The sequence below is a fragment of the Haliotis asinina genome, chromosome 2, assembly GCF_037392515.1.
Source record: "Haliotis asinina isolate JCU_RB_2024 chromosome 2, JCU_Hal_asi_v2, whole genome shotgun sequence".
NCBI classification, from domain to species: Eukaryota; Metazoa; Mollusca; class Gastropoda; order Lepetellida; family Haliotidae; genus Haliotis; species Haliotis asinina.
The window spans coordinates 22,724,753-22,747,081 of NC_090281.1; the positions used below are offsets into that span (position 1 = coordinate 22,724,753).

General features: G+C 38.0%; 1 protein-coding gene across 1 annotated transcript in view; it reads right to left on the reverse strand.

Moving 5' to 3' along the window:
* Window positions 1–22,329, reverse strand: part of LOC137273405 (coiled-coil domain-containing protein 180-like) — a 92,750-nt gene that overhangs the window by 69,186 nt on the left and 1,235 nt on the right. The window contains exons 2-17 of the mRNA XM_067806065.1: window positions 21,840–22,033; window positions 20,860–20,948; window positions 20,630–20,687; window positions 19,545–19,596; window positions 18,533–18,637; window positions 18,115–18,249; window positions 16,979–17,074; window positions 15,924–16,087; window positions 13,337–13,456; window positions 12,383–12,462; window positions 11,801–11,889; window positions 11,233–11,355; window positions 10,191–10,364; window positions 8,594–8,709; window positions 7,831–7,957; window positions 7,245–7,367 (exon numbers count right to left, since the gene is read on the reverse strand). Of these exons, the coding sequence (XP_067662166.1) occupies window positions 7,245–7,367; window positions 7,831–7,957; window positions 8,594–8,709; window positions 10,191–10,364; window positions 11,233–11,355; window positions 11,801–11,889; window positions 12,383–12,462; window positions 13,337–13,456; window positions 15,924–16,087; window positions 16,979–17,074; window positions 18,115–18,249; window positions 18,533–18,637; window positions 19,545–19,596; window positions 20,630–20,687; window positions 20,860–20,948; window positions 21,840–22,033 (1,845 nt within the window). The remainder of the gene's footprint in view (window positions 1–7,244; window positions 7,368–7,830; window positions 7,958–8,593; window positions 8,710–10,190; window positions 10,365–11,232; window positions 11,356–11,800; window positions 11,890–12,382; window positions 12,463–13,336; window positions 13,457–15,923; window positions 16,088–16,978; window positions 17,075–18,114; window positions 18,250–18,532; window positions 18,638–19,544; window positions 19,597–20,629; window positions 20,688–20,859; window positions 20,949–21,839; window positions 22,034–22,329) is intronic.

Here is a 22,329-nt window from a genome sequence, read left to right on the forward strand (position 1 = left end):
ACTGACTGACTATCGTTCAGGTGTCCACAAGTTTCAACTTTGTTAATAGTGAATGAGAACTCAGTCAGTTGATTCAACTGGGATGGTGTCTATAGTGAAATAGCCCTGGTGTCATCAGATTTTAGATTCTCATTCCCAGCCACTTTTGTTCTTGTTTACAAATATCATCCTTTGGAAACGAAAGATATTAAAGAAACTGAAAATATGTTTTGTATCATCCAGAATTTTGGAAACACAATGTTTAACAAATGTCACATACTGTTTTACATAATCTTATAATCAAAAGGTGATCCCCTTGTAAACAAATTTCAAATCGATCTTAATTTATATGCCTCATCCGTAAGTGATCTATACTGGATCCCTTTATTCACAATAAAACAAGTTTGTCTCCTGTAACCATGGTACTGTATATGATGCTCCTGCACAGGGCACCAAACAGGAATGTACAACACGTTTTTGTTCATGACCATTACAAAACTGATAACACTAATAGTGTGAATCAGAAATATGAAAGATACGCTTACACTTTCTAAGCTCCATGTTCATACAGTTCATTCACAACACCCACTGTTTCCTGATGATAATATAGTGCATGAAATAATCTGACTTTCTGACAGATGGTCTAAACTAAAAGATTTAGATGTTCTGTATATCTGAGTAAATTTGTAAATTCACAGTATCTTGGTGTCTGGTCTGGTTAAATCCTCTTGGGGCTAAAAAAAGTTTGAAGTTATCAGTCCTGTTGTCTAGGTGGGTTTTTGTTTTATTTCATATCCTGGAGAAGGATCTGGATCATTATCATTATCATTATCACGCAGGGGCAGTCAGTGAACTGCAGGTGTAAGCTGAGGTAAATAGAGACCACTTCCAGAGGCAATGATGTCAAGCAAAGAGGTTGCATGTCTACAAGTCATCAGCAAATATGTGTGAAAGCTCTGTTAAATGATGCTTTTTGTTAACAATTGGAACAATTGGTCCTATATGAAAACACAAAAGGTCACAATAGATTCTGACACTTGATCTGAGCTGACTCTGACTCTTAATGGAAAGAGCTTGACATGCTCAGTCTCATGTTTTTATCAGGCCAGATCCATTTCATTATTCCTTCTTTGCATATCTGCATGTTACATTTCAGCCATTTTGAAAACTAAATCAAAGGGACAGCACTGTCAGTGTTTGTTAACTTGGAGTGACATAGTGTGGGTAGTCTTGAGTTTGCAGCGAAAAATAGAATGTACATTAATGCATCATGTAATGATCATGAGAGATCTCGTCAAATTATTTGAAACTCAATACAGATTACCTTTTCCAAAACAAGACTGCATCAGAGACTAACGAGATGTGTTTCAGGTGTGAAGGTGTTATTGGGCATCTGATGCCAACAAATTACCTTTGGAACCTAAAGTTGATATGAAAAATAATGAGTAAGATGATACTGTATTATGTTTTTGGTGACCATACACACCACTAATGACACAGGCCTAACGTTGGGGCTATGTCGTATGGAGGTTCATGTTACTGTTTGTGTTGATCCTGCAGGTATTTGCTGATCCATGACTAGAGAACAATCTACAATAAAACTATATTCCATGGGTTGTAACATCCACATTTACTGTTTACTGTTATTTCAGCCTAGTTCCTGGATTTCACGGGACCAGCTTTACAAAGCCCTTGAAGGTCTTCCAGCACATTCAGCCATATTGTCATTGCTCCAAATACTTTTTTCCATGAAACATTTTCGTATCAATTATCCAATTGTGCTTTAGCTATCAAAGCCATGCCAATTTACACTTGTCAGAGCGGTAGACATAGCATGTGGTTTAATCAAAACTGCTATTTGTCAGACTTCCATTATTGTGGAAGGTCTGATGGTACAAATGGGTTAGAACTCTGACCATCCAGGATTGGAATCAACCACAAAAAGTGGAGCGTATGTGTTTTACTGAGAAAGAGAAATCCTAATGTAAACATATGTTACATAGGGCCACTTCCTGAAAGGGGTTGTGTATTCAGACTACGTTATGACCAAAGGAGCCATGCCAAATACTGCATGTGTTAAATCATCTAATGGCAGCAATGTTTAACAAGTAATGTAAGTAACAAGACTGAGAACAGATTAAATGGGTGAATATTGTGAAACACTACAGTCGCCTGCACTTCTGTTAAATATCATAGAAGGAATGATTGCATTCAAGCCTTGGGCTTAATTATGGATTGTGCCAGTGCAGACACCAAGCATATCAATGCGACAGAACAAAATTTCATACAAGGTGGCCCACAACATATGTTAAGATCACGCTGGGTGTTTAAATGTCTAATATTTGAAGTGTTCAATGTGTTTTGTTAACATGAAATTCCCCAGCAGCACTAAGTGTGTCATTGTACTGATTGAAATGTTTCATGTAAACATGTTTTAGCAATCATCTGGTAAGGTAGATCACACCATATTCATTATCTTAAAAAAATGCACTCCTAGTAGCTGTCTATAAATAATGAGTGGCAGACCAGGTCAACCAGTGACTGAAGTCAGCCAGATGGGCACAGTGACATGCCATCAGTGGGGTCACCATGCTGAGTGGCTGTCTCATCAAATTTAATTGCCATCTGAAACCAACAATAACAAGTGCATTTTTATAGCACATCTAATCACACTGTAGTACACTCTGCACACAGCCCAGACAAGATGATGTTACGAGAGTGTATTTTCTGTAAATTGTATTTATTAATTAAGTAATAATTATTATGGGTCACATTCCGTATCATATATGTTCAGTAGGTTTCGTATTTTTGGATGAACGCCTTTAAGGAAGTGCTCTAGAGTTGCCTCCCTTGATTAATTGTTCACTTCTGGGAGGATGGCCTGGAGAATTCTACGTTGATAGCGATGGTTGTATGATTTCGAACATTCCGGAATCAATGACTGCATATATAAAGGCTAGTTGCTGTGTTGTCGACACGGACACATATAGATTAACTGGAGTACATATCTGCTAATCTCCATTAACGCTTGATCTACATAACTGCTGCCTGACCACTGGCTGTGTTACATTCTGTATAACTGTTTCTCATTCTCACATCAAGACTTCGGTGAGTTGACATTATATCTGTGACCCATTACTGTAGATTTGACTCATTTGTATTGTACATGAAACCTCTCTTGTGAATCGTTTGTATCTTGCCTTTGTTTTTGCTGAATACAAAAATATTGAAAATCTTAAACTTGTCAGTGTTATATTTTACTGGTTCTGTGGTAATTTCTCATACCTTTTGTCATGGCAAATTTTTAACCATAACAACGAGTGATGTCTTTGGAAAGAGATAAGTCTTAAGATTATTTTGTAAGCAAGGCATGGTTTAAGCTATTTTGGGGGGTGTAGAAAGCATCTTTCCATGAGGTTCAGACAGTATAGGTGAGGGTTCTTTTACCAAATGTGACTGTCTCATACTTTGGAATAGTAAAGAGACGCTTGTGGTGAGATCAAAGAGATCCAGATGGAGAGTATGTGACAGCAGTTCCTGCAAGTAAGATTGAATCAGACCATGGTAGCACATATAAGCAGACAAGAATTTTGAAGTGCATGTGCGCATGTGAACTAACCTTGAACTTGTGTATGCACATGCATGTGTGTATTCTGTACTGCATGGCTTGTAGAAGGTGCAGTGTGTGATGCGCATTCCGTGTTTTGTGTGTCGCATTGTGTGTGTTGTGTTGAGTGTGATATCTGCTGCAATGTGAATATGGCATGTGTATGATGTGGAATGTGTTGATGGAGTGGTGGTGTTGCTTAGCATGTGGCTGTGTGGATATACACAGTGGAAGCTGTCTAAACCAGCACTCATTGGGACTGAAGGAATTATCTACTTTAGACAACATGCTGGGTTGTAGAGCTGATGATAAATGCATAATGCCATGGACCCTATTGAGATTTTGAGCCAGTGTTGACAAAGAGACTGGAGAGATGCCGGTAGTGTGCTGTGTGTAAATTGGCTAATAATACATAACCCAAAGGACACTCTATTCATGTGCCAAGTACTGGTACTCAGGACTTGGGAAGGAGTTTGAGGACACTTCTGTTTCAGGGACAGTCTTACAAGCCACACTCACCATCATGGAAGAATACAACAAACATAATATAAGAGTGTGTCTCATGGAACCATGTTCAAGATGAAAAATAACACTGAAATTCAGACTCCCAATTCCTGTTTTACACTCATAAGGAAAAACTGCGCTGAAAGAGGATTTCAAGCACATCACAGACTCTCAGCTTTGTGGAAAAATCTAGCCTGAAGTTGTGCCAGTTTTGGATATTTACCACAGTGGACAAAACTCATGACAGACGGTGGTAAGGTGAACAAATCAGGACGACCTGTGATTCGAATCATGCTTTCTGGAATGCTGTTCTGCTGAGCCAATACCACATCCCTATATATCCACATAGAGCATGGTTAAGACAGTCGTACTACAACTGTGGCTTGTAAACCAGTGCACAAGCATAGCAATTAAGGAGTGTAGATTAATCTTGGAATCTCCATGAAATATTCACATTGAATAGATTGCCAGGAACTCCACATGCAAGTTAGGCATCAGAATTACTTACACAGAGTTGCAAGTAGACAGGACATGAATTATTCATGTATCTGTGGTTGAGATTCAGGTCAGTTTCTCGCCTAATCATGAAGTTAATGTAAGGTGTTATATAGGACGAAGTTTGACTCATAAAAAGTCAAGTGGCCCTTCTATCACCATGTTTGGGCTTATAAGGTAGTTGTAGACATGCAATCAATAATTTATGGTTTTCAACCATATAAAGATGCATAACGTCTTTTGAGGAGGTCACCATCCATGTATTGCCTTGCCACTTGTCCTCTTTTATAGAGCATTGACATAATAAGTTTTATTAATGAGTTCAGTACCAACACATTCCCAGTCATAGACTGTTAAAATCAAAATATGCTGCTGTTTATCAATTCATATATTCCATGCACAAATAAAGGAAATTATTCAAACTTTTAATTAATGTCAGTGTGAAATAAAGTTATTTCTGTCAAAAACATCACCCTAATATACACTTGTTTTCAAACACAGTAAAACTGTAAAACAACCTAACTACAGTTGTGCATTTTGCTTATGTATGTAAATGATACTTCAGATTAATACACATATATTGAAGTAACATAAATGGAAAATCAATTTCAAGTACTAATCATATGAAAAGTACAGAAATACAATTTGGTTTATTGATAAAGTTATTATTTGTGATTCCATGATATACACTATGAACACTATGTAGAAATATCCTCAGCCATATATTCTCTCATGAAAAGCATTAATGCTGACAAGATGATAAGAGTTGTCTCCCTTGTCATCATCTTTTCCCATTACCTCATGAGGAATTTTCAGGGGTTCATGCTACTAATAAACTGTGGGACATCACAAAAGGTTGTCACCCACTAAACCCAGTTGCATTATTCGACCTTGAGATATCAGCATAATAATCCAGGTCAATGACCACAACGCCTGCCTTTTATATTATGGATGATGAATTGGTTCACAAGTATCACTATTATAAACGGAGGGTGACATATCATAAATCAAAAGCATATCTCAGCATCAAATGCCAAAGAATACAATTTTGTTGAGATATTTTATTGCAAAGTGTATTTTTCATTGACATAATTCAAAATAAACACATGCTAAATTTAATCATCTGGAGCTGATGGGTGCTAAATGAAGTTTCAACCTTTGGAAAATCTGGCTACTCCTGAACTCTCACTATTTTATAGGATTTTGTTCCCACTGGAATCAGTTTTACTAAAGAATTTCCATATTCCTGTCTATTTCTGTCTGGATTAAATTCTTGGGGAAACTGATCATTTTTCACATCTGCACACTACTCATGAAGATTTATACATAGTGCTTACATACAAGAACATATGCAATTATACAAAACTCAAGATCTGCCTGAATATCTAGTTATCCAATCAACTCATTTAGGCAGACTTCTGTTATCCATTCAACAGGTTTAAGTTCACTATTGTTAACCAATCAACTCATTTAGGCTGATTTCTGTTATCCGTTCAACAGGTTTAAGTTGACTATTGTTAACCAATCAACTCATTTAGGCAGACTTCTGTTATCCATCCAACCACACAAAACTCACTATCTGCCTTAATAACTAGTTATCCATTCAACACATTTAGGCACACTTCCCTTATCCATTCCATTCAAAACATTTGGATTGATTTTTAATATCCAGACTTCACTTATCCATACAACACATTTATACTCAGACCTCGTTGTATTTCCGGTTTTCCATGCTAGACATGGCTCATAGAGGTGATTTTGTGTGTAAATCCACAGCCTAACGTCAGCAGCTTGTTTACTTTTTTGAAACCGATGGCATGCATCGAATCTCCAAAAGCATTATCCAGCAGAATTATTAACATTCAAATCTGGAATCTGTCTGACCCCTATTTATGAAAAACCTGCTATACCATTTAGGTTTCATATATGACCCTTCCCACTCCATCTGAACTAAGTCGTCTGCATATCCTTATTGCCAAAAATATAGCAGAATTGATGTCATGAGCTATATTTATCTCCTGGGGAATGAAGTATTTTGTTTACCGCGATAACATCGGTAGATATTAACTGGCTCCGTTCGTCTAATGGCTTTAGCTGAAATACTGTCAAGTTAAAATAAAAGTTTTTTCACAAATGTGTTGATCAAATGTCATGTTAATCCAATTTCTCAATAAAATAGGCCTCATATGTTCGGGATTTTATTTCCGATTACGGATATGTCAAGTACCGTGATACAACGAGGTCGCAGGCTAAGCTCACTTCTGTTATCCATACAATACATTTAGGCTGACTTCAGTTATCCATACATTACTATTTACACCAACCTCAGTTATCCATACATTACTATTTAGGATGACTTCAGTTATCCATGCAATACTATAAAGGCTGACTTCAGTTATCTCTACAGCATATTTAGGCTGACTTCAGTTATCCATACGACACATTTAGGCTTTGAATGCAGCATTGGCTTCAGTTATTTGTACAATATCTTCTTACTAAGTGAGTTGTAAGTTGACCTTGGGTTTACACTGACCAAAAACGCAGAGACTTCACTATTTACGCAAAACAAAAGAAAACACACAAACACACAACATAGTACACTCAAAAAAACAAACAAAGGAAGAGAAAGATCATGAATGGAACAGACAAGGTGACTTACCTCCACCACTTCTTCCTTTTCCTCTTTAACCTTCTTCTTCTTCTTGGACTTGGACAGGTTAGAGTCTTCCTTCTTATCATCAGGCTGCAGAACACTTGACTCCCTGGATGTGGAATCCTTATCCTGAAACAGACACACATAGAACTACTGAGCTGCAGAGGCAAAAAATATTGATGTAGAAATAGTTAGCATTACGCAAATAATGCACGTTTATTGTCTGTTTTCTCACAACTAAAGTCACCAACAAATAGATACACCCCCCACACCCAAAACAAACAAAAAAACAAAACAAATAAACAAACAACAAAAAACAACAACAAATGGATCACATTGCTCAAAACATATAATTTTACTTATGGTTTGCAATTCTTGCAGCAATAATACCAATAATTAAAAGCCCCCTACATTGTCATATATCCTGTGCTCTTATTACAATGGTTGGTTGTTGTTCATCATTGTGTTTGGGAATATTCATGTTATATGACTGAGGTCAAGTCTGGTAATCAGATAAGTTGCCTCTTGCAAGTTTCTCAGTTAACAGTCCTATCTGGAATCCCATGGAGGTTCAGATATACTGACAGCTTACCTTTGGATGTGACCTGTCCACACCAAAGAACTTGAGGACAGACTGGTCATAGGTCTCCAGTTCTGTGTTCACCTGTTCTGGGTAGGACTTGACAATGTCTGTCTGCTGGTTGTGGAATATCTCATATCTGAATTTTTGTATATGTCAGTATGTTACTTACATCAGTTTAACAATCCACTATATACAACTACCAGTATATGTTGCTTTACAAAAATAGTTTACTTGTTTTAAGAATATATAACATTCTTTGCTTACCCAAAACTATTCAAAATGGCATGATTTTCAGCCGAATGTTGCATACATATTAGAGTACATATAGAGCCTTAGTATACACAAAAATCAGATAGTTGATTTCTACTGTGGGAACGACAGCTAGTGGTGTTAGTTATGTGTGTAGACCACAGATCCGTGAAGATCAGGGTTTGACGTAAGATGCGACTAATGAGATTGGGTGGTCAGGATCGCTGACTTAGTTGACGTACGTCATCGCATCCCATTTGCTATATGGTGTCAGTTTGTATAAAATCAAGTCTGAACCAGATAATCCAGTGATCAACAGCATGAGCATTGACCTGTCCAGGTGGGCACTGATGACATGTGTCTACTACATCAGAGAACGTGACCACCCAATCCTGTTAGTCACCTCTTGCGACAAACATGGACTACTCAAGATCAATTGTAACCCAGATGTTCATGGGTTACTTAAGTACAACGAGTTCAGTGATATGGTACTACGATGACATGGACACCAAACTACACTTACGACAGCCTAATTCTCTCCAGCATTTCAAGGGCTTTTGCCAGGCTGGCTCTGAGAGAGTCCTCAGATGAATCTTGACGCATTCTGTCCATGACGATGTCCAAGTTTGCTTCTCGCTCCTGCAGCAGTGGTTTGGTCAGTGAGTATTCTTTTGTTCATGATAACTTTGTCAAGTTTTGTTATTTCCTTTTGCAAAAATCAATCCCCAATCAATCAGGACGTATATATCCCTTCTGTCCATGAAAAGCAAACTTACAAGGAATATCTGTTACATGGAATCCTTACATCTAGTGTATGACGATCATGAAATGCAGCTAAAAGGAAAGTCAGCAATATTCCAGCCAAATGATGGATCCCTGGCTATACAAACCAATGGTTGATGTTATGAGCAACATCCAAAGATGAAAACTTGATGGCAGGTGATCATCCAGTCATCTAGTTGGACCACTCAAACCATAACATGGCGGTGTAAAATAAACAAGAGAGCATCTGGGTCTGTGATCAGTCCAGCAGAGGATATTTTTAAACTGGGATCGACCAGATTCTCAAATATATTCACCTGACTGATGGTGGGGTTAAGATATGTATATGAAGATATACATCTGGGCAGGTATGTTTTTGTAAGGTCAGGCATGTTTTACATCTAACCAGCCCTGTGGTCTGGCTGAAAATTTTGAGGGTCTTTTTATCCCCTGCTGTAATGAATAGGCAAACAAATCAATCATTGGGCTCACCTCCAACTCTCATCACATAAAGCGTCTAGTGACCTGTGCCTACATCTTCGAATCTCTCTTAGCGCAAAGATAGTCGTAAGTCTCATACATTAACAGTAACTGAGTGAAAGAGTTTAGTTTTATGTCGCACTCAGCAACATTCCAGCTATATGGCGGCGGTCTGTAAATAATCGAGTCTGGACCAGGCAACCCAGTGATCAATGACATGAGCATCAATCTGCGCAATTGGAACCGATGACATGTGCCAACCAAGTCAGCAAGCCTGACCACCCCACCCTGTAAGTCGCCTCCTACGACAAGCATAGTGGCCTTTAACATTAAATTACGATATCTTTGCGCTGAGAGAGCTTAAACAATCTGGGCTCTGATCATTAGTATTATGGGTGTACTCAGAGTAGGGACTGTTATTGCCTTCAATGTGCTTATGACTAGTGGTGTTCAGCTTAACTCAAATAATCCAAGATTGGTTGCAGAGACCAAACCACCAAGCAATCGATCACTTTTTTTCATACCCGAACACATATGATTTCTGAACTACTTATTCTTATTCTTAGTCTTAGTCTTTGAAACATTTGATAATTCAACATATCTTGAAATTCAGCAGCTCCTGAAAAGGAGTTCAGTTCTCAGAAAACTCACCTTACTTAAAAGTCAAGACTGAATATTTCTTGAAAACTCTTCGAAGTTTTTGTTCATGATACATTAGTTATCAGTTTGAAGCAGCAAGTTGTAACACGTTATACACATCTGCAACACCAATGCTAAGCAATTATTTTTTGTGGATTGCTTGTTGGTAATGACGCAGTCATCAGTTGTGGGATTTCAGCCAATTTCCAGCACTATGTATGATACTGCTGCCCACTGACCTGGTTATGGTTATCGTGTTGATGGCGGCAAGCCTCTAGTTTCTCTTGCAGTGCCCTCTCCTGCTTGGCCAGTCCGATCTCGTGGACATCCCACATGTGAGCCGCGCCCTGGGCAAACTTGAACAGGGACTTGGTCTTCTCTTCCAGCTTGATGTTGTGATTCTCAATGGCTTTCTGTCAGTACAACACTAACTTTAAAAGTAGTAGCATACACCAACGGAATAAAATCTCCATAACTACTTATTCCCAAAACTCACATCACCAATCTATTCACATTTCAAAGGAGATGTCAAATACTTTTATCTAACCTTACAAATAAATGTTGTTTTCTTATTGTCTGAGCACACTTCTATTATTTTCAATGTACCCAGTTTACAAGTGAGCGACATTTCTGTGTACCCCGATGGGAATGCCAAACTCGTTTGGTACATCATGGTAGTAATACTCTATCGTGAATAACATTGAATCACATATGATGTATGAAAAATAACGACGTTTAGAGAATGCAAATCGATGGAAGGGAGATAACTCTAAATCTGTTTTTCTTGTCATTTGCATAATCTAGTCATGGCTACAAAATGTTTTGTACCTGTGCCTCAAACAATTCAAAATTGACATTGAGGTGTTCGGTGAGATAAATACATTGTTCACTGGTCCCTAAGGGACTGGATTGATGTACCCTCGATGTTTTCCTTGGGCTTGGCGAACATTAACAAACACCGAGTGGTACAACAACCCATGTTCACTTGATGACCAGTGAACAAATAAAATTTTTTGTCATTGCTTGACGTTCAACTTTGGAAAATTACTTGTGACAACAAGTTGTCAAAACAACTCATGTACACACTTGTAAGGGCAGGTAACAACATACACATGAAGAAAGTGATTGATAATGGTGACCGAAACAAACCTCCCAATGTAATAAAGAAGTTGTTCATCCACATATTGTTTTCCTTTCTCCAACTTCTAAATGCTGCTCTAAACTTGTAATAAACATATCATCGTCTGTTCACATGGCGATGTCTGAACATGCACAATATACCTCCATAGTCTCCAGGTTTGATTCCAGGACCCTCTGTTGGTCGCCCACCAGCGGTAACATTTTGGTCTCGACCACCTGCTTTGCCTTGGCTTCAGTGCACACTCCAGATTCTATCAGGGATTTCTGACCAGAAAAACAAACAAGTGATGTACTTTATCATCCACCAGCTAGATACAAGTGACAAATGAATGAGGTTATACATTCATCCATTAGGAGATATCTGCATTTTGCCTGCAACTGAAACTCCAAGAAACATTATTGGGACACTACTAAGTGTGTCTTATAAACATTGCCTATTTAGCTCTAGCAGCTGTAGGTTGGTGGGGTAGCCTGGTGGTTAATGTGTCGGCTTGTCGCGCCTAAGACATGGGTTTGATTCCCCACAAGGTACTCAAGAAGTAGCACACTTTGCCTCTCATGTCTTGTCTAGTGATAACTGAATTTGAAATCATTAAAATGTGTGATGACAGATGATTCTGGACTCTTTTTGAGTGAGTGAGTGAGTGAGTGAGTGAGTGAGTGAGTGAGTGAGTGAGTGAGTGAGTGAGTGAGTGAGTTTTCAGCATACCTTGACTGACTCCACATGATCCAGGCAGGCCTGACAGACATTCTCATACTCCTCATGGAGCTTGCTCATGTGCATCTGGTTCACAGCATCTACAACATAAAATTCATGTTGACCATTTGATCATAGGCTATGAGATACATCTGGTTACAGCATCCTGGGAATGGTAATCATAGAATGTTGCGTCATCAATTTCACGCTGACCATACACTAAGAGATACATCTGGTTACAGCATCCTGGGAATGGTAATCATAGAATGTTGCGTCATCAATTTCACGCTGACCATACACTAAGAGATACATCTGGTTACAGCATCCTGGGAATGGTAATCATAGAATGTTGCGTCATCAATTTCACGCTGACCATACACTAAGAGATACATCTGGTTACAGCATCCTGGGAATGGTAATCATAAAATGCAGAGTCATCCATTTCATGTGAACATTCGACCACAGGCTAAGAGACATAAACTGAAACTGATCAAGACAAGTGATGCCAGAGAACACGGCAACTTTTACACAACAGTGGATGCAGGAACTGAAAGGCCACTACAGCACTGGAAAGAACAAACATGAAACTCCCACCTATTTCCGCTGTAACTATCTGCAGCTGTTGGTTCCACTTATACACAGCTGTCTTTGTGGAAGCCGGAGGTCGCATCTCCCTGTAACAGACAAAACTTGACTATATCACTGCCCTGTAGCAGACAAAACTTGACTATTTCACCTCCCTGTAACAGACAATACATAGCTACATCACCTTCCTGTAACAGACAATACATGGCTACATCACCTTCCTGTAACAGAAACAAATCGCAACAGCTGGAGCTATAGCATGGGCCATACCAAAGGATATGGATGGAGACATACCTGGAGCCATAGCAGGAGCCATACCAGGAGCCATTGCAGGGGCCATAATTTAGCCACAATGCTCACACAAATTACAAAGTTTAAATGTGAAAATAGACGTAATGTAAACAAACTTAAACGTCCGGAATACATTTCATCTGTACCATGTTGTATATCTGTGGAAACTCAATTCAAATACTGATAAATCAAAGAATATGTCTCATCATCAAAACATATTCATTGAACTCCAAATTGAAATTAAAATATATCACCCTCAAATCATCTAAATCTTCATGCTGAAACCAGTTATTATTTAATTATAAACTTAAATCACCCTCTCACCTCACCAAACAAACATTCTCTGCAAGTACTACCAGTTAACATAACTGGGCCCAGATTTTTTAAACTCTCTTAGCAGTATGATAGTTGTAAGTGCCATACATTGTCTTACAACTATCTTAGTGCTACGACAGCTTTAACAATATAGGCCCTGGCACATTCTGAGTCGTTTGCTAATTTCACACAAAATATACTCACCTGGACCTCATATTTACAAAACATGGTACAAAATATTGTGATGAGCCCACTAAAATTGTATTGGCTGACATGTCTGTATATTAAACAATACCAGGATCATTTTGTAGGTGAACGTTACTGCAGAAGAAAGTCGGGCAAGAAGTGTTCACTGACCCGATGGACTCAATGAGTTCAAGTCGCTTGGCGTTTATGATGGACTGCTCTGCAACCATGAACTCGAAGACCTTCTCTACTCCGGGTGGATTAGTGACAGCATCACTGTTCATGTAGTTCCTGAAGCAAGAGGTACGCACAATCTTCAGGTAGGGAATATAACTGCATAGCACAGAAACACATATAAACATCAATAGAAATATTCGGCCTTGATAAATCCCATACTCATTATAATCTATTGTAGTTATGTTCTTTGAAGATAGAGATCTTCTCCTTTTTCCAGTCACATTTTTCCATGTCAAGTAAAAAGACTGTAGACTGCATGTTTCTTGACCAAACGTTTTTAGCCATGATCATGATCAGTCTCATGCCCATTAAAATCCATTGTAGTTAAGTCATCTGCTTTGAAGATGGAGATCTTCCAACTTTTCTAATCACATGTTTTTCTTTTGTCAAAGGAAATGGCTGGAGAATGCATATTTCTTAACCAAACCAACTTATCAGCATTCAAAATACCAGCCTGTTTGACTGCCTATTTATTTTCAACATGGACTGCCAGATTCTCAAATTTGCCTTCCAGACGGTTTCGTTAAAATTTAGACAGTCATGTATACATATGAAGATATTTTGTCGGCAGGTAGGTTTTGGTCAGGGGTGGCAGGTTTTACATCTAACCAGTCCTGTGGTCTGGCTGAATTTAGCCATGATTAATCTCATGCACGTAACAATCCACTGCAGTTTAGTTATCTTCTTTGATAATGGAGATATTCCAACTTTTCAAATCACAATTTCCTAAGGCCAGGAAAACACAATAGAATGCGTATTTCAAGATCAAAAGCTTTCAGCCATAATCACAATCTCATGAACATTATAATCGATAATAGTGCCGTTATCTTTGCTGAAGATGGAGATCTTCCAACTTTCATGTTTTTCTAAGCCAAGAAAAAAAGGCTGCATAATGCATATTTCTTGACCAAATCTTGACATCATGAAACTCTTATTGAAGACCACTGAAGACTACATTATTTGCTCAAACTTAACAAGAAATCTTGAATAAACTGAACAACTTTCTCCTATTTCAAAGAAAGTAAGTTTTTCTTTATAGTGAAATATGTACTGAAAAGAATATTTCCTTAAATGATGAATTCTATCATCAAATCTAATGTTTATCCAGCAACCTGGCAAGTGAGACAAGTGACTGGAACTTCATTCCAACATACTGACCCAATTTAGAAAGGGGGTTGATTTGCATACAATGAGAAGCATGAGAAAGAACACAAAGACATTTGTGCATCTGATTTATTCTACAACATCTGTGATGAAGAGTATAGCTATCACAAAGGCTAGATCGTTATTTCTCTTAGTTCTCTGTTTCAAAATCTGTCTCTTCTTCTTCCTCCTCTTTTTCTTCCTCCTCTTCTTTATCCCAGTCCTCTTCTTTATCCTCCTCCTCTTCTTCATCATAATTTTCTTCCGCCAAGTCCTCCTCCAGGTTTTGTAGGATATGGTTGTATTCAGAATGTCTCCACGTGTCTCTGTCAATCATCTCTGGAAAACTGAAACATGCATGACATGCACATTGTCAGTCTCACTTCTCCCAGACAACTGCACAACAACTTATAATCAAACTGTTCATGAAATCAAAAATAAATTGTGACTTTATCTGTATTTCTAATCTATGCAGGATAAATATGTTGAAAAAGAAGCACTCACCTGGTGGTGACAGTATGCGTTGTGATCCATGCTGAGGTGTTGTACATAGACAGCTGTCATGCAATGTACGAGTCTCGTACAGTAACTAAGTGATGTGGATTTCAGAAACTCACTAGGAAATCATATTGTATTCAATCTCTGGTGATCATGCCGAACATGCACTTGTCAATATAATTGGAAATAAAGAGAATGTGATGGTGAGATAAACAATATGATAGTCTTGTTTACAAGTTCTATATCTGTCAAGGTTTTATGCACCAACTACAACTGGCATCAAAGGAAACAGACAGTTTCATCATAAAAGAAAAACACTAAATTTCATTTCACTCTCGGATTTGCCATTTTTAACATGAAATCCATTGTCAACTTGGTGATGTCTATCAACAACAATTATAAGTGGATAATTAGCAAAGAATCAACCAATCACCTTTTGCCAAAACTGTGTTCTGTGTGGAAATATTTTAAATAGGTATTCAAATATTGAATCAAAATGGTCATAATGGTTATTGAAAATTGGAACTAGTTTTTGATGAAAGCAATAAATCATTGCGGCCCTAGATTTCACAATATTCCACTCATATCTCGGCGTATCAGCTTAAGGTGAGAGGGACGCTAAAGTGATGCAATTTTCAGATGCTCTCATCTTGAGAAAACCCACTGTCATGGGTATCATATTCACAAACCTACAAATTCAAACAGGAGAGTGGGATTCAAACCCAGGATGAGTGGTTTGTACAGTGAATTGTGGCACCCTTAGATGACAGGCCCCCATGTATCATGATAGAGTTACAGGCAGATTTAATATAACTAACATTTTACAGATTTTGACACTTTGTGTAACTAAGCAGGACTGTGATACCATCATAAAACTCACTGAAACTTGGAGACAGTAAGATCAATGTTGAGCCTCTTCCAATCCTCAACACGTCTCCGCCATGTCGAATGTTGCATCTTCTCTCGCTCTATGTCGGAGGAAAGGAGACGGACATTCAGATCGGCGTATGCTCGCTTGTTGCTCAGCATGGTCTGGTTGATTGTCTGAAGGAAATATTCAGAGACTAAACACTCTGTCAGTGAACTGGGATGAACACAGGATGAAAAACACCGCATCAAAGCATGTAAGCACAAAGATGGTGAAGCCGTGCAGGAAGTGTTCTTTGCTTAATATCATGGGTTGTTTACATAGTCCACGGACTGATTTAGAAGTGAATCTTTGGTTGAAACAATCTATGTTCGATGTGTATGAAAATCACTTCAAAGAAGTTGGTATTTAGTAAATCCAAGGTGAATTTCATAGCCTCCATATCACCTAGTGAAAATGAAAGCTGTTTGGCTTTTTGAGCCGATGAGATGTAAATTTCTAAAATCATTTAGTTTTTCATCTTTATAACTGATTCAAACATTTAGATTTCAACAAAAGACAACCACACATACCACAGATGGGAATGTTTTTTGGGTGAGGTCACAAAATTCAGAAACAACACAGTGTACATAATATCTAGCATATTATTGAGCGACTGTCTTATTTACTACTATTTACATTCAACATTTTCTGTTTGCTGTCAAGCTACAGATATCACATTCACTGCTTGGAACATTTCACTCATTCTTACTCTTCACATTTAGTAAGGAGTGGTGGGGCAGCCTAAAGGTTAAAGCATTCGCTCATCACACGAAAGACCCAGGTTCAATTCCCCACATGGGTATAATGTGTGAAGTCCATATCTGGTGTCCCTTGCTAAGATATTGTTCGAATATTGCTAACAGCATAAAACTAAATTCACTCGCTCTTACAAAGATTTAGATCAATGCTGATAGACAGATTAGAAAATTTAACTCATGTAGAGAGGAGAGAAATATCAGTAAAAGATCTCATTTTAACAAGTGCATTTTTCGGCCTTGTACATGGTCCTTGAGACATGACATTACCTGTGACTCCTTGTCCAGAAATCTCTGCAGGTCCGGAGACATTAGATGAGCTATTTTTTCCAGACTCTTGGAATATGATTGGAACACACTCTGAATCTGTGAATACAAGGTACAATATGTGACCATGACTTATATTAGAAGCCAGGACTATTGCATACATGCACTCTTTGAGATACAACAGTTAAAATCATGGATTAAAATTAGGAGTAACTGTGGTAGCATTAAGATGACTACGTGGAATGTGAATCAGGCTGTACCACACATGTATATTCATCATTCCCTGTGATCTCAAACATGTCTGACATGCAACTTTATTCCAGCATAGTTCAGTTATAACACACCAAACACCGAGATGTTTCTTACACACATAAAGGAAACTGACTTGCATCAATCTATATAGAGAGCTTAGAGGAGAAACTCATTAATTTAATAATGACCAGGGTGCTGCTATAACCTGACTTACATATATTGTGGGCTATAGCCTCAGCTACATACAAAGTGAGCTATAACCTGACCTACATACGAAGTGAGCTATAACCTCAGCTACATATATGGTGAGCTATAACCTCAGCTACATATAAGGTGCATATAACCAAAGCTACATATAAAGTTCAGATTTTATGACAGCATGATGATGATGTAATTATGAAAGAATAAATCAGTGTGGTATTTGATGTTAATGTTTATGTCCTAAGATACATATAAAGTGAGTTATAACTATAGCTATATAAAGTGAACTATAATCGGACATATAGAGTGAGCAATAGCCTCTCCTACATACTAAGTGAACTACATGTAAAGTGAGCTATTTCCTGAGCTACATATAAAGTGAGATATATCCTGAGCTACATATAAAGCAGGCATTAACCTGAGCTACATGTAAAGTGAGCTATGACCTCATTTACATATGAAGTGAACTATAACCTCAGCTATAGATAAAAAGAATATAACCACCTGTAAAGTGACCTATAACCAGAGCTACATGTAAAGTGAACTAAAACCAGAGCTACATACGTATTAAGTCAGCTATAACCACAGCTACATATAAAGTGAGTTATATCTACATATAAAATAAGCCATAGCCTTTGCTACATGTAAAGTGAGCTATAACCAGAGCTACAACATGAGATACACACCATGTCCATTCTATCATCCTCTATCTTCTGCAGTTTGTGGTCAAGCTCCGTGATCCAGGTCTGCCTGATCGGAGTGTGATGCTGAACATCCTCCCACAGCTTGAACAGGTCCTCCAGGCTGAAGAGTTTCAAATCCTGAAAAATACAATGCCATGTTGTCACAGCGCCGGAATGTTTTCACTTACACTGATTCAGATTTACTGCAAAGAGATTACTACTTGGATGGTTATTTGGTGACATTGTTGAACCATAATTTCTTTTCAATGTAAAATACTGTCTAAAATAAGTACTGACTCACTCACTGACAATCATTGTGGGGTACTGGCAAATTTCTCTTCAGGGTAGAGATTTCCAACTGCAGAATTACTATAGCCCATTATTATCTCATGCTGAAGTGATATGAGGACACATGACAAACCTCATCCTTCTCAATGGTAGCTAACAGTTTGGCAACTTCTGCATCATCCTCTTCCAGTCTGGCCAAGGTTATTTCACTCAGCTCAAGGACACGGGGCTCCAGCTCCTGATACGGAATAAACATTGAGATAATAACCTGCCTTGCAAATATGAAATATTCATCAGCAGACTTAATTTATGAATGCAGTTTACCAGAGTTTGCAATCAGCAAGATGCCAGGTATATCATGCCAGCAAGCGATGATCCATATCATCTGATGCAAAGTAAGTTCTCTGCCATGTACCCCCCAAAACAGGTCAACCCTTGTTAGAAGGAAATCGTGGTGAGTGAAAAAGAGGAGATAGAAAGACTCAGTAGTAAAATCATGATAGTCTGAAAAATATATTAATGCTAAATGAGACAGTGAAATGAAATATTTTAATTTTCTAGGATCAAACATACATAGCTGATTTCCATTCAACAAATAATTTAAGAAGTATGTAAATGCATTGGGGGGTCCAATGGAAAGTGGACAACAACTAAGTGTCTCATGTGTCACACTTGGACAGAAAAATCACTAGTGCTTGAAATGTGAGCAAAAAACGTGTATGTATCTCAACAGGAAGTATCCTCAATTATTTGGATTCTTGATTATGGTACTAAATGATGCCATGTTTGTGTGATGTCATGTGTTTTGTGGTGGGGCTTACAATTCTGATTGATTATTTATTGTCTAGCTAGGTAGAATTATCACACTGCATAGTGAGACCAAGACAGCACTTGAAATGACTACTGCAGGGTTTTACCTGACATTCGAATATGCACCTAGTATGCACAATGTAAAGAATGCAGAAAAAAATTCCCAGTGTCCTCCTCCACAAGACTACAATGACTTTACACAATTACTTCACAAGACCCACGTAATGCCAGCAAGGACACTTAAAACTAATAAAAACCTTGCTTCAGATAACTACATGTTATAACTGACAAGTGGTTTATCGAAATACTGCTGCAGTACTAGTGATGATACTCACAGCACTGATGACACTCAGCTCCTGACGCATGTCCTCCACTGCTGCTTCATGTCTGCAATAATGAGTGAGTGAGTTAAGTTTTACACCACACTCAGCAATATTCCAGCATATGGTAATGGTCTGTAAATAATCGAGTCTGGACCAGACAACCCCTTGGCTAACATCATGAGCATCAGTCTATGTAATCGGGATGTGATGACGTGTGTCGACCAAGTCAGCGATTCTGAACACCCGATCCTGTTTGGTGCCTCTTAATACAAGCAAGGGTTACTGAAGATCGGTTCTAACCTTGACCTTCATGGGTTCATGTCTGCAATACATCAGTTGATGCGTATCAGAACAAACAACTTACAATATACCCATAACCTGCAGCAAGTACAGAGTCTTTCATGGACAGATTTAACTATACACTAAAACATACGACTGTAAGGATGCATCGAACTATCGATGAATTGCAACTGTTGAGTCTCCAATAGAAATTTATCGATGGGATGAACAAAAAACTACCGATGCATCGATTGTATGTGTGACCATCGATAGTTTTGCAATTGCCTTCAACTGATAAATGCACAGTGCAAAATATGGAATTACCAGATTTATTCATTTAGATAAAGAGGTATCTGCCCCTGGTACCTCTTAAACAAACTTGATCTAGGTTTCATGTTTCTTGCCAGTTATCAGAATAGCATGAAACTACTTTAGATTGTTTTTATTTCATATAAATCATACATTCATTTGGGGAATGACTTCAAATGAGACAACTGCGTGAGAAAAAAATACTGCAATAGTATTGCAATAGTTGGCCTCAACAGACTATCACTATCGCAACAGTATGTTGCAATAGACTGTCATTATCGCAATACTTATTTTCCATCAATAGTCACCCCAACTAAAACACCACAGTATTTACCTATAGTGTCTGAAAAATGTTCCTGTATGGTTCATACAAGCATTGGTTCAGTATACACCAAGATAAAACTTCAGCAAAGTTTTAATGAGAGAGTATATCAAAACATTAAATTGCCAACTGCACTGTATTATCAAACTTTCTTTTGCCCCAGCACACAGCATGGCTTCAGTCTTACCTCTCCTTCCTGCTGGCCGATATTCTTTCAATGATGTCAGACTCCTCCTTCGCTGGCACTGTTTGAACAAACATCATCTTTACAGAAATCAAATTCTAAATGCCACTCAAAGAAGGATTTAACTGGTTATTTTTTCTAAGTGTAACATGAACTAAGAGCTGAAAGTGTAAATGTACCCAATTTAGTACAGCTTTACGTATTACCACAATACTACAGAGACGCAACCTCACCGACAACATCTGGTAATCCTCGGACTTCTTTGCTGGCCAAGCTGCCCTCTGTTTCCTTACGACGAGCATTTACGAACTCGGTGAATTGTCTGAAAGTAGAAACAATATTTCCTTATATTGTAGGAAGTTTTATTTACATGACAAGAGTGAGTGAGTGAGTGAGTGAGTGAGTGAGTGAGTGAGTGAGTGAGTGAGGTTTTACGACACTTTTCCCCATGACCCCTACATAACAAGAAGATTGAACACCTACAAACATGCCAAATTCATTTGAGTTTACCGTACAACTTTCAAGTGCTAGCAAGTACTGGTTGTGTCATTCCCAGATTTAGTGAATTTTTACACAGGATGAGTCTGTAAAAACATCTGCAGACTAGTTGGATATGACTAATTAATGTATCTAACAGTGGTGGTCCGATTATTTGAAATAATCAATTATTGGTCACAGTGATGAAAAGACCAAGCAATTGATCACGTTTTTTCATAACTGAACATAGCTTCGGAACACTTGTTTGCATTAACAATATCTTTCAATAAAGTTGGTTTTGTCGGTGTTTTAATTTACATTTCATAAGCACTACAGTCTCATTCAAAGTCATGATTGAATTTATCTTAACGAATCCAGGAAATGAATGTTCTTCAGATACCAGTCAATCTTTAAAGATGTCAAATTTGCAAATATATTTTGCAAACAAAGCCCAAAGAACTACATGTTTTTCATTATTTTTTTGTGCATTAACAAACATCACAGGGAAATTTGATAAATGACAACAAATATTTTTGATGATTGATTGGTTGTAATGAACAAATCATCAATTATGAGATTTAGACCAATTCCCAACACTAGTCTTCAACAATGAAGTATATACAAAGTATTGACAGTTACCAGAGCATCACAATGACTCAGACAGCATGTATCTATTATCCAGTTACTTGATGTCTGAAGCAAACACCAGTTCAACGTAGAAAAGTCATTTCCTCACTTGTAAAGAACAGGGTTTTCCATATGAGGATCATTTGGGAAACTCTCCACCCAGGTTTTCTGCCGATCTGCAAGTATTCCATGTTGTGTTTCATCACGACTCAAGTGTACTGTAGGGATCCCTGTGCCCTCTCTTGGGGGATGTGGTACGCGCTCTTTCCTTTGTACATTGCTCAGACTCTTGTTAAGTTGTACCTGGGAACAGCAAACAGTTATGGGAGACTTTTCATCATGATGTAATTAATGTGTAAGAGTACATCTGAGAGACTTGAAGCCCTTGCAATCATGGCTTCAGTGATTTTGCTACAAAAAGAATATTTAATGATATCACCAATTTTCTTTATGTCCACAGAAACATTCTTCTTTGATTTGTATTATGTTTCCAAACCTGAAAATGTTCGCAGGACATTTATGATGAAAGTTACCCCCTGTTGTACAAACTGACCTGATCTGAAATGAGGTAACTGTAATTTAGAATAAAGTTAACAGCT